The 12,436-nt window shown below is 47.9% G+C and overlaps 1 protein-coding gene across 1 annotated transcript in view; it reads right to left on the reverse strand.

The window, feature by feature from the left end:
- Positions 1-1,022: 1,022 nt before the first annotated feature.
- LOC115532445 (leucine-rich repeat transmembrane neuronal protein 4) overlaps positions 1,023-12,436 on the reverse strand; it is a 121,602-nt gene continuing 110,188 nt past the window's right edge. The window contains exon 3 of the mRNA XM_030342226.1: positions 1,023-1,676. Within this exon, the coding sequence (XP_030198086.1) occupies positions 1,359-1,676 (318 nt within the window). The 3' untranslated portion in view covers positions 1,023-1,358. The remainder of the gene's footprint in view (positions 1,677-12,436) is intronic.

Raw genomic sequence — 12,436 nt, forward strand, 5'->3', positions numbered from 1 at the left:
CCGGTTTTCTTGGGCAGTGAGAGATTTCGATTTGAGTGGAGACGGGGTCTTTGTTTCTTCTCAAGTTATATACACAGACGCTCTGCTATCACGTAGTCCACAATAGATTCCCTTTGATTCTGTGTAAGACCTCATCAATCATTCAACCGGGATGGGATGTTGTACAAAGGTCTGTCACTCTGAATTAATTTTTACTCTTAAGGATCTATTTTTTGTTCTCTTTTGTAGAAAACATCACCCTGATCGCAGGTGGCGGATGAACGTTGTACGATAGACTTTCATCACAAATAGGGTTGGTTTAAACGCTCTTGTTCCACAGCCTTATCTCATATATCCACCGTATGACAACTCGGCTTCTCAGAAGAGCCAAATCCCGTCCATTCCTAGACGACTTAGAGGTTTTGGCTGTGTTGTGTGATGTGTCGTTTCTGAAATCAACTTTGTTCCAACTGTCGTCCTAAGTAATGTACAATAATCTGTAATATGCATCGAAAGAAAGAAAGGAAATTAAACTATCTTTGGTTTGACATGCAGATGAATGGACTTTAGCGTTAGCCTCCACATTCAGAGTAATAGCAAAAATAAAAGTACAAAGTAATCATTGATGTTTTTTTTTGTTTCCTTTGTTTTTTCTTAAGAAATATACTCATCTTAATTAAATATCGATATGGATCAGTAGCAGAAAAAAGGGGAGGGGGGGAGAAGAAGGGGGACGATTTTGATGAGAGTCGACAAGACAGCTGCACAATGTATCTCCAACCGCACCCATTCACACCACCAAGGTATCTGTAACCTGAAGTTACCTCTAGAACATCCTCAGCCAGATAGCCGGTAGACCGGCGCTCTGGTTCTGACTCGTGATGACTCAGCATTAGCCCAGCATCGTTATGAATCACTCTGAGCAGGTACTCTGAAAGATTATTGTGAGCAATTACAAAGACACCATCTCAAACTATGGGAATGGTCTTATGTGTCCTTTTTTCCCGGATTGTGTGTCGATTCCCCCCTCCCCCCCCCCCCCCCCCAAAGCAGGGACAAATGGGATTTACTCGGAAGGCGGGGCTGAGAAAACGGATGACGGATGACTGAGTCGTCGTCACGTTTATCAAATGCCCCCCAATTTGCCCCGAGGGTGTGTTTTACTGCGAAAATCGTTTCAGTGATACTATTTATGTTTGTGTTTCATCCCATGTCGGTTTGTCTCGTTACATCATGTGCTGAAAACAACAACAAGGCCCCGGGTGGAAACCCGACACCTCTCTCCCGCCTCCTCGCCGTCTCCTTAAGGTCACAGGCCCTGCCCACTTTTACTTCCACGTCAAGCAAAACAGCTTATGTCCAATCCCCCCTCGGGGAGGCTAGCGTCCGAACGTGAGCGTGCCGGAGCGCTCGTTAGCGGAGGGGGGGAAGGGCCCAACCCCGGGGCCCTCGGACGGGGGCCGGAGAGGTGGGGTGGCCCGGGGGCCCGGGCCCCCCACGATGGTGGCAGAGGGGACTGCGGGCGGCAAGGTCACGGTCTGTATGGGGCCGCCCCTGTCGCGGGGCCCCAGCTCCTCCAGGCCCTGGGGGGGCCCCTCGTAGCCCATGTTGAGGCGTAGGGGCTGGTGTGCCTGGCAGTAGTCCACGATGGGTTGCTCGTAGCGGTAGAACGCCAAGGCAGACATCTGGTGCGGGACCTGGAGAGAGAGGCTTGGGTCATCATTTTTGTTTTACATAATAATAATATAATATAATCTATATATAATATCTAGTAATATAGCTTGCAAAGACATAATTATATTGTGTCATATTATAATACATTTGATAATAATAGTAATTGTTTAATTACAGTTTTTTCAAACCCATTGTATGTTTATTACCATGTTTCTTTGTCATGCCAATAAAGCTATTGTATTAAGAGCGAGAATATAGCAGTCGATGTGAGAGAGAGAGAGAGAGAGAGAGAGAGAGAGAGAGAGAGAGAGAGAGAGAGAGAGAGAGAGAGAGAGAGTAAATGAGTGGATGAGAGGAAGCAAGCGAGAGAATATTGGGAGATGGATAGATAAAGAGAGAGGCAAAGAGATTAACAGATAAGGTGCGACGTAGAGAGGGACAGAGCTAGAGAGAGAGAGGGAGAGCAATAGTGCAACAAAGAAGAGTGACAGAGAGCAAGAGCACAAAGGAGAGAGAAAGTGAGCACCAGAATCACGGAGGGGAAGAGGATTATCCTCAGACAGTGAGGTGACGAGGGAGAGAAAACAGCATTAGCAGTGGCGTTCTCGTTTCCCCGTCACCTCCCTTGACCCTAAGAGCAAGCTCGGTGCTGTGCCGAACAGTGGCAGCGATGTGCAGTAATGAACCCACTCTAAATACAATATCAATAAAAATACTGTTTTCCATCCTCCAAACCGTGGCGCGGCACCCCCCCCCCCCCCCCGGCCTCAGAGACAGGCTCGGTACTGGCGAGGTAGTTCAGTCACCATGTGACCATGTGCTGACCATCTGAGGTCGGTTCCCCCTCCATTTTATGGGGGGAGAGATTCAACGTGTTGATCTGTAGAGCATCTGTGTCCCCTGACCCAGCTGGCCCCTATTTATACCCGGTCTTTCAGAAGATACTTTCTAAACAAAGTGACAGTGTTGGTGCGGTGGTTTTGGGGGTTCTGCTCATTAAGGAGCTGCGACGGGGTCAGGGCAACCTGAAGCTCGACCTGGAAGCTTGCAGCTCTGGGTCGAAAGCCCTGACGAAGGACTGTCACCATGTTCGATGTGGCCTGGGCGTGGGTGTGCGACCATTCTTTGGGTGTTTAGTGTTAAGGTCCAAGAAGGTCCAGGACTGGTTCGTAGCTACGAGCAAACTTCTTTGATATATCGTTGATAAATTGGACATTGACGAAACGGTCTGATGTTATTCGGGTTAAACGGCATGTGTGGAAGCAGCTGCAAAACGATGAGAGAAGTTGGGTTTGCATAGAGTTTCTCAGTTTAGGTTTAGGGTTAAAATGGGGTAAAATTCCCCGAAAGGTTGGGAGCCTTCTGTACTATTTGCTCTGTGATAAAGATAGAGTGAGGAGAATGTTGTGTCAGTGCAGATGTTCTGACCCCGACGGCGCGATGGCAGCGACATCACAGTCGCCATGGCAGCCAAAACACCAGGCGCTGCTCATTTGCATCTTTTAAAGATGATGGCGTACGAGAATGACTGGCTGGCGGAACATAACAAATGCAGCACGCGTAACAAGACCACTGGCCCTGACAGAACATCATACATTCATACCACCTGGAACCAGAGCTGGAGACCACAGTGCCATGTCTCTCTTCATCATCTCTCTCTCTCTCTCTCTCTCTCTCTCTCTCTCTCTCTCTCTCTCTCTCTCTCTCTCTCTCTCTCCCATCCTCTCTCTTCCTGTCTTCTCTCTCTCTCCCTCTCTGTGCCCATCTCTCTCCACCTCTCCCTCCCCAGTGTCATGTTGCTTGTGTCACAGGCAAAAGTGCGCCAACACATCTGGATATTTGTCAAGTGTTCTGTTCCCCCCCACCCCTCCCCCCTCCCCCCCCATCCCCTCTGCCTGCCCCTCAACCTGAACACCCTGCCAAACAAACAGATGAGACTATCCACCCCTCACCTCCCCTCACCCTACCTCCAAAACTCATCTCTCTCTCTCTCTCTCTCTCTCTCTCTCTCTCTCTCTCTCTCTCTCTCTCTCTCTCTCGTCTCTCTCTCTCTCTCTCTCTCTCTCTCTCTCTCTCTCTCTCTCTCTCTCTCTCTCTCTCTCTCTCTCTCTCTCTCTCTCTCTCTCTCTCTCTCTCTCTCTCTCTCTTGCTCCCTCTCTCTTTGCCCCTCTTTCTCTTTGTATATCTCTCATTTGGTTGCATTTGCTGTCTCTCTCTCTTCCTCCAACACAGGGTTTCTTTCGCCTGAAAGAAAACCAAAGACCAATTAGGAGTGTTTTTTAAACGGGTCGCCGGGGGTAACGGTAGTGGCTCTGTGACGACCGGTTTGAATAAAACATGGCGCACGCACAAACGCGGATTGACAAATGAACCACAGCGCCGCGTGGAAACACGCAGACACATGCACAGACGCACACACACACACACACACAAACGCACGACAAAATAACACAAAGCAGCCATTTCTAAGACAGGAAGAAAAAACAAAAAAGTTCAACATGGTCGTGTGTATTGTGGTAAACTGCAAATAGCCAACGCTACTTCTATCGATGCTGTTCGGGAGAATATATTGTTGTTCAGGCGTAGCTGGCGTCCCCAGATGACAAGCAAGAGAGACGAGAGATGAGATTCAGAAGCAGAATACATTTGACTTTGAGATTCAGCGGCAGGTGGACCGTAATATTATATAAAATATAAATACAAATGTAACACAGAAACAAAAACCAGGACACAGCAGAGAAAGGCAAACCGACTGTTGTGGAATATAAATGCCAACGGGACTGCTCAAAGGGAATAATAATACAAAATGCGTGTGTAATTAAAATCTGCTATGTGAAATGAAATATGGACGTCTAAAAACGGTGAAAAGATCACTGATTATGTTGATAAAAAATATCTGTTGTGTTCAGGCTCTCGTCTGAAATTAAATTATTTGTTCCGAGGCAGCAGATTAAAATAAGTGACATAAACGGCAATTATTCATAATAACGGTCCAACGTCGTCTCTTTGAGTCCTGCCGATAGTCTAACGTCAATCCAAGTATAATAAAGGCCCACATTTCTGAAAAAAAAATGCATTTACAGTAGAATTGAAGAGCTTTGTCTGCTAATCCTACACCACAATCTCCACTCTTTTGTACTGGCTTAAATATTGATTGTAAAACATGTGATTGTGCTCAGCCTCTGTGGCACTCAGCACTATGACGTTTACATTCCCCACCCAGTCCGATTCGTTGTTTTATATTTCAATTAGGGCCTAATCTATCTATTTTATTTAACATTCATTTTCACCCCACTCAGCTCATAAATCCTTGAATAAAAAACGACTCATTGAATCGAACGGAGAAATGTTAAAGAGCTTTATATCCGTGAAAGAGCGTAAAAAGAGGAAGCTCCCCTGTGTACCGCTATCTCTTTACAGGCCTGTCCTTGCCTCTCTCGGTATGGCAGCTGAGTTAACTTACGATGGGCGTCCATGTGTATAAGTCTACGGCGACGACTGCTATTAACAGAGGAAGCTAACCGACACCCTACAACTGGCACCAAAGCTGTGAACACCACCCTGGTTCATTCATAAAACCCTTCATCCTTCCTCCTCCTCCTCCTCCTCCTCCAATTCCTCTTCCTCACCACCCCTCCCTTCAGCCCTGTCCTGCCATTTTACCCACACCTCTACCTCTCTCTCTCTCTCTCTCTCTCTCTCTCTCTCACCCTCTCTCTCGCTCTTCACCCCCTAACCCCCCCTCTCACTGAACCACCACCTTGCCCCACAACATATAAGCCCCCCCTCCCCCTACCCCCATTAAGTGAAGCCAACTCATTACATTAGGGGCACTCAACGGATTACTCTCTCCCTCTCTTATCTACTATAAACACAAACACACACACACACACACACACTTCCACCAACACAACTATCAACCCCTAAACACACACACACACACACATGCCCCCACGCATGCACACCGCACAACACCGCAGTAACTAACAATCCCCACACACAGGTGTCAATGAGTACTATCAACCATCTGTGTGCGTGGGTCTGTGCGCGTGTGGTTGATGGCAAAGGCAAAGTGTGTTATCTAATGCCTGTGTGCGTTTGTGTGTGAGTTGGTGTGTGTGTGTGTATGTGTTTACTATCGGTTTCCGACAGATGAGGTCTCTGTGCTCTACGCCCTGGTCTGTCCGTCCGTGTGTCCGTACTTTATGGACCAGTCTTTACAAGCCTTTTGCCCAGCTTTATCACGGAGGTATATGACTTAATAATGAAAAGCAAAGCACTCGGATAGTCATCGACAATCCTATTATACACTGAACCGTACAACTATTACCGTCGGTGTTTCGTTATCAGCGTTAAACCACATTATGAAATTACCTTCATATAAATATCGCGGGTGGTTTGCGGCGAGTCATCCGCTTGAGGAACTGTTTGTTTGGTTTCTGTAACGGTTCCCCCTCGCGGGGCGCGGGCTCTTTGGTCAGCGCTTTCACGGCCGACTGAAGGAGACCGCAGTTAACCCTGCAGGCAGAGACAGCTCTCACACCTCCCCCAGGGTGACAGGAGGCGCAGCGGTCTGAGCGTCTGCTCCTCGTCCTGTTCCTCCTCCTCCTTCACCTCTCGCCCCTGTTCCTCCTCCTCTTCTTCCCTACTCCTCCCCTTCCGCATCTCCCGCCTTCTCCTCCTCTTCCTCAACTTCGCCCCCCCCGACTCCTCCTTCTCCTTCACCTCTCGCACCTTCAGCTCCTCCTCTTCTTCCGCCTCTTCCTCCACTTCCCCCTCCTCCTCCTCTACCTCCTCTCCCTCCACCTCCTCCTCTTCCTCCTCCCCCTGCTCTTCATCATCATCCCCTTCCTCCGCCTCCCTCCTCCTCTTCCTCCACCACCCTCTCACACCTCCATCACCTCCTCCAAGACGCCTTCCTCCTCCACCGCCTCCTCTTCCTCCTCCTCTTCTTCATCCTCCTCTTCCTCCAACGCCCCCTCACACCTCCATCACCTCCTCCGAGACGCCTCCCTCCTCCACCTCCTTCTCCTCCCCTGTTCCTCCTCTCCCTGACAAACGTCTTTTTCCGAGGTCAACGATGGCTGAGAAATGGCCTAACAGACATTGCTTCTTTCTCTATTTTCTTCTCTGTCCCATTCATCCATCCATCCATCAATCTATATCCATCTATCTCTCTTTCTTGTTGCCTTGACACTGCGGTGCGATCTGTGAATGACACGGTGCGGTCTCTGTGTGTTTATGAAGGTGACACCCCCCTTTATGTCCTGCCCATGTTCGTCACATTCTATACGGACTGACACATGCCGTTCATCCCTCAAATCGACCGTGAAGACGTGAATGGAAATAACGACGGCTCTTATGTTGTCAATCTCAATGTCGTCCATTCAGAGGAAATCATATAGGACCCGCGACGTGGCTGACAGCCTCGTCTCATCAGAACTGTGTGGATGTGTGGTTGATGTAAACGTTATGTTTGGATGAAACGCGAGTCAATAACGCAATCATCATGGCTTACTCTTAAATACTCTGTGTGTTGGCTTCGTAAAACGTTGTTTTTATTATTTATTTTTTGTATGTGTATTTGTATGTGTATTTGTATGTGTGTGTGTGTGTGTGTGTGTGTGTGTGTGTGTGCGTTGGTGTGTGTGTGTGCGTGCATGTGTGTGTGTGTGTGTGTGTTTGTGTAGCGGTCTGTGTGTCTGTGTTTGCACTACTTACGTGCAATGCGGAGCGTGTGCGTACATGTGTGTGTATGTGTTCACATGCTATTTGATGTACGATATCTTACATAAATATAAACATATGTGCTTGTTTCCCTTACGTAAATGCTTATGTGTGTGTGTGTTTGTGTGTGTGAGAGTGTGTGTGTGTTGTGTTTGTATGTCTGCATGTGCATATGTGTTAATGTGAAAAAGTGTGTGAGTGCAGGGCATGCATCCATAGCGTGTGTGTGTGCATTTGTGTGTGTGTGTGTGTGTGTATGCTTGTATGTTTGTGTGCGTGTGTGTGTGTGTTTAAACGTGTACTATGCATGTGTGTGCATACACCTTCCTCGACCATGAGGCCATGCGTTCCAGTGTTAACCTTATTGTTCCGGTTGTGGCCCTACATCTCTATACAGTACTGGGGGCCCCTGAAATCAGTATTGTGCTCTCAGAGGGAGGTTCAGGGCCCTCCCGGGAGCAGTAGAGCACCAGAGCTGGTGTGGGCGGGACCGGGGGACAGTGACATTTAGTCGACGTGTCAACATGCCAAACTAATTGATCGCCTGAATGAGCCGCCAACCTCCTGACAATTCATTAATGGACGCAGGGCCTGCATGTACCTGGCCTGTTGATAACCAGTCTCTTATACACACACACAAGCACACACACACACACACACACACACACACACACACATGCATAGACAGACACAAACCCAGACACATACACACAAAGACACACACACATACAAGCTATGGACACATGCACACGCAATGCATTCATGAGCTCATCCATGGAGTTGCTCTCTCCAAAAAGCCTTCGAGAGAGCAGACAAAGAGAGGGGGAGAGATAGAAAGAATAATTAAAAAAGACCCTGAATGTGAGAGAATTAAATATATAATAACATAGAGAGAGTGCGAAAGTGTGAGAGAGAGAGAGAGAGAGAGAGAGAGAGAGAGAGAGAGAGAGAGAGAGAGAGAGAGAGAGAGAGAGAGAGAGCAGGACAAAGTGAGAGAGGAAGAGAGCAAGAGAGGGACTGAGAGGGAGAGACAGGGGGAGAACGAGGGAGTGACATACAGAGAAGGGGAGTGATGAATCATAAAGAGAGACAGAGAGAAGGGAGTTAAATCAGAGGAGAGGCGAGAGGAAAAGGATTGGCCTTCACGCACCGCAGCACACCTACGCTACGCAACAACACAGCAAAAACAGCACAACACAGCGACCACAGCAACACACACACAGCTAATGTCAGCGCTACACTGTAAGCTCTGCCAGTAGATTACTGTGCAGACCACACTATGTGCTACATGCTACGTGCTATGGACTGGAGCTAATGGGCCATGGGATGTTAACTGGATGCTTCGACAGGTTTCCTCTTCCACGGACGTATACAATGCTACGCTACAACTAGCATAGCAAATCAGAGACTCTGCTGACGAGCAGGAATCGTGAGGATCTCGGGAGTGTATCCTTCAACGCACGTGTGTGTCCGTGTGTGCGTGTGTGTGCGTGTGTGTGTGTGTGTGTGTGCGTGTGTGTGTGTGTGTGTGTGTGTGTGTGTTTCCGTGTGTGCTCCTGTATGCGTGTTTGTGTGTGTTTCTATCTACCTCTATTTTCTTTGTATATTTCATTTTATTTATGTTTTGGTTTAAACACTCTCTAGACTAGTAATGTATTATTGCTGTCTGTGTGTACACGCCACATTCCCGTGTCTACAATGAAAAGCCATTCAAGTCAGATGTCGCGCAATGTCGGGGTACGTTTTTTAATCTGGCATATTTAGGTTGCATTTCTTCTAAAAACAGGTTCATTATCATAACTAATTTATCAGAAAAAAAATTGAACAAAAACGCAGGGGGCGTGGGGCGCCGATTATCATTTTCCTGCGACGGGTTCAAACTGTGTGACATTTATGACTGATTAATTTATCTAAATATATGCAAATGACTTCCAGAGCCCGAAGATCATTACAGCATTTCACGCCTTACCAAACACACCCCCATTGCTTCCTGCTCAAATGTGTGTATCAAGTTCAATTCAAACTTTATTTGTCGCATGCTGAGTTATAAACGTACAGCCGTTAGTCAAATGCTTTTCTAATGACACCTCCTTCTGACTCAGCGGCATCAAAACACGACAATATGATATTCCCAATGTTTAAAACAGAAAGGAAACAATATGAAGCTTTAGCTTTAGTAAGCCTCAATTTCCAGATTCTCCTGTGAAACAAAGATCCTGGAAGAAGGCCACGATGATTGGGCTTCGTCCAATCGGTGGGTGCTTGGGCAGTGATTGGCCCGATTGGTTCAAAGGGCAGTAAGGGCGGCTTAGACCAAAGGCTGATAGCAAACCGAATCAGATTGCAAATGGAAGTGAGGGAGCTTCTCGGGTAAGAGCAACACACTACTCTCAGATCTCCAGTCACACTTTAATCAGGGAGATGGGGGAGGAGGAGAGAGACAGAGGGGGGAGGAGAAGGGTGGGCAAGGGGGGCGGGGGGGGGGGGGCAGAGAGAGAGAGGAGTGGGGAGGGGGGGTAAGAGAGGGGGAGGAGAGGTGTGGGGTGGGAGACAGAGAGGGGGAGGGCTTTTAAAGATCTGACTAATAAGACATGTCAAAGTAAAGCCGAGCACGAGCTAGGAGGGATGCGCACAACCTTTTCCCCCCCTCCACAAACACACACACACACACGCACACGCACACGCACGCACAAAAACACAAACACAAACACAAACACACATAAACACCCACACACGGACACTTACACACCTAACTGCCTCACTTGGATGTGCTGATCAAACAGCATACCCACTCACACGTACATACTTAAACAGACACATACTAAACACACACACTTCACATGGCCCGTGAGGGGCGGTGTTTGCCGTCAACAAACCAAACTGCAGCTCCATACGTCTCACAAAGGCTGCAGAGATTTTGGGTATGTGTGAGAAATTTGTGTGTGTTTGTGTATGCATGGGTGAGAATTTGTTGTGTATAACCTTATGTAGAGCTGGTGTGACCCTTTGATATTCTCTCTATACTATACCCTTTAAACAAAAGTGTGTATGTGTGCGTTTGTGTGTGTCCATGGATAAGTTTATGGATGATTCTTTGTACGTGTGCAACTGAAAGTACACCTCAACATCATACGGCCTCCATTTACCAGAGTGTGTGTTTAGCATTGAGAACCAAATCAGAGTGATGTTGTGACTGTGTTGTGAAATGGCAGTTAAGTTTAATTACAGATGGGTAAAAGCTTGTCTTTCACCTTTCTCTCTCCTCTCCCTCTCTCCTCTTCCTCCTCTCTCCCTCTTCTTGCTCTCTCTTCTTCCTCCTATGACCCTCTTCTCACTCTTTCTCTTCCCTCTCTTCTCTCTCCTCTCTCCTGTCTCTTTTCACTCCCTCCTCTCTCCCTCTCCTCTACTTCCTCCTTCTCTGTCCTCCCTCTCCTCCCTCTCCCTCTCTCCCTCTCCCTCTCCCTCTCCCTCTCCCTCTCTCTCTCTCTCTCTCTCTCTCTCTCTCTCTCTCTCTCTCTCTCTCTCTCTCTCTCTCTCTCTCTCTCTATTTCTCTCTCACCTCTCTCCCTTCTCTCTTCCTGCTCTGAGCATGATTGCATTAGTGGAAAGGCAAAGAAGTGAGGCCCCAACTTGCATTTAGTGGAGGGTAGCTTATTTGATTAAAGTCGAGTGGATGGGAGAGAGAGAGGGAGAGATAGTGACAGAGAGGGAGGGAGGGAGGGGGAAGAGGGAGACAATGAAAGAGAGCAAAAGAGTGACGGCAAAGACAGAGAGAGAGTGATATAGGTAAGGAGAAATAAAGAGAGGAGAGAGAGTAAATAGGAGGATAGAGAAGGAGAGAGAAAGGGAGAGAGAAATAGATAGAGGAAAATGATAGAGAGAGATATGAAAGGAGAGAGAAGACAGGAGGAGTAATAGAGAAATCCAAAGAGGTGAGATGCCAAGAGCCAGAAAGACGTCCTTGATACTTTAGAGAATAGCCCCTTTAGCATTTAAAAGCCACATTAATTCTTTGACACAATTGTAGATGACTATGGAGTTCTAACTTTTTACATAACTATCATCGGCTTTTTCCATTTTCAACCATGTTTTCTTGCAGACATTATACTTTAATGAAAAAATTGTGAACAAAAATGCTGTTGCGGTCTTTAACATAATCCATGCATGCATAACACCCATTTTAAATTGCTAGTGCACATGTATGCGTGTATCGGCGTTTCTGCGGGTGTGTGCGTGCGTGCGTCGAATATTAACATCCAGACAAGCAAACTTTAACACCGCCGCTAATTAAAAGGAAAAAAATTAAAGCAACAATAACAAACGTATTTGCCGGTTAATTATGATGGAGTGTTGAATTAATAGATCGGCGTACATAAGGATCTGAGGAGATAATTAGCCCGAGGGCTTGGGAGACGTGGTGGTCGTGGTGGTGGTGGTGGTGCTGGTGGTGCTGGTATCGGTATAGGTTTGTTGCTGGTATCCCCAGAAGATGAGGCCTCTGTGCTGCCCGCCTACGGTACAGCAGCGATGCGCGGATATAGAACAGCAAATCCCCACAGAACGAGCCCTTCACCGAGAGATCCCTGACCGGAGCGCTCCCCCGGGGGCCAACGCCGGCTCCCGCTCTGAATTTCAATCGGGGCCGCATGCAAATCGCGTTCCCCCCTGGAAGGATACGCCAAGTTCACCATCTCGAGCTGATACTGGCCTGCCTGTCTAGTCGTAGTCTCAGGCGGCCTGTCTTTCTTATCTCTGTCTCTTTCTCTCAGTCTGTATGTCTGTCTGTCTGTCTGTCTGTCTCTCTGTGCGTCTATCTATCCGTCCATCTCTCTGTTTCCGTCTCGCTCTGGCCATCCATCCATGAAATAACAGTTAGTCTTCATCGCTGACATTTCCCCCCCTGTCAGCTCCGGCGGCTCTCTGATTCGCGGCGAGTCGTGGAGAACACCGAACTCGAGCCGTCACGACGACACGCGACCACGGCAGCAGGAGCAGGGCCGAGCCGTCAGCCCGCGGCAGGCGGACCCGGAGTGACGCCGACGGCCGACGCCGCGCT

This window comes from Gadus morhua, chromosome 19, assembly GCF_902167405.1.
Source record: "Gadus morhua chromosome 19, gadMor3.0, whole genome shotgun sequence".
In the NCBI taxonomy this organism is placed as follows: Eukaryota; Metazoa; Chordata; class Actinopteri; order Gadiformes; family Gadidae; genus Gadus; species Gadus morhua.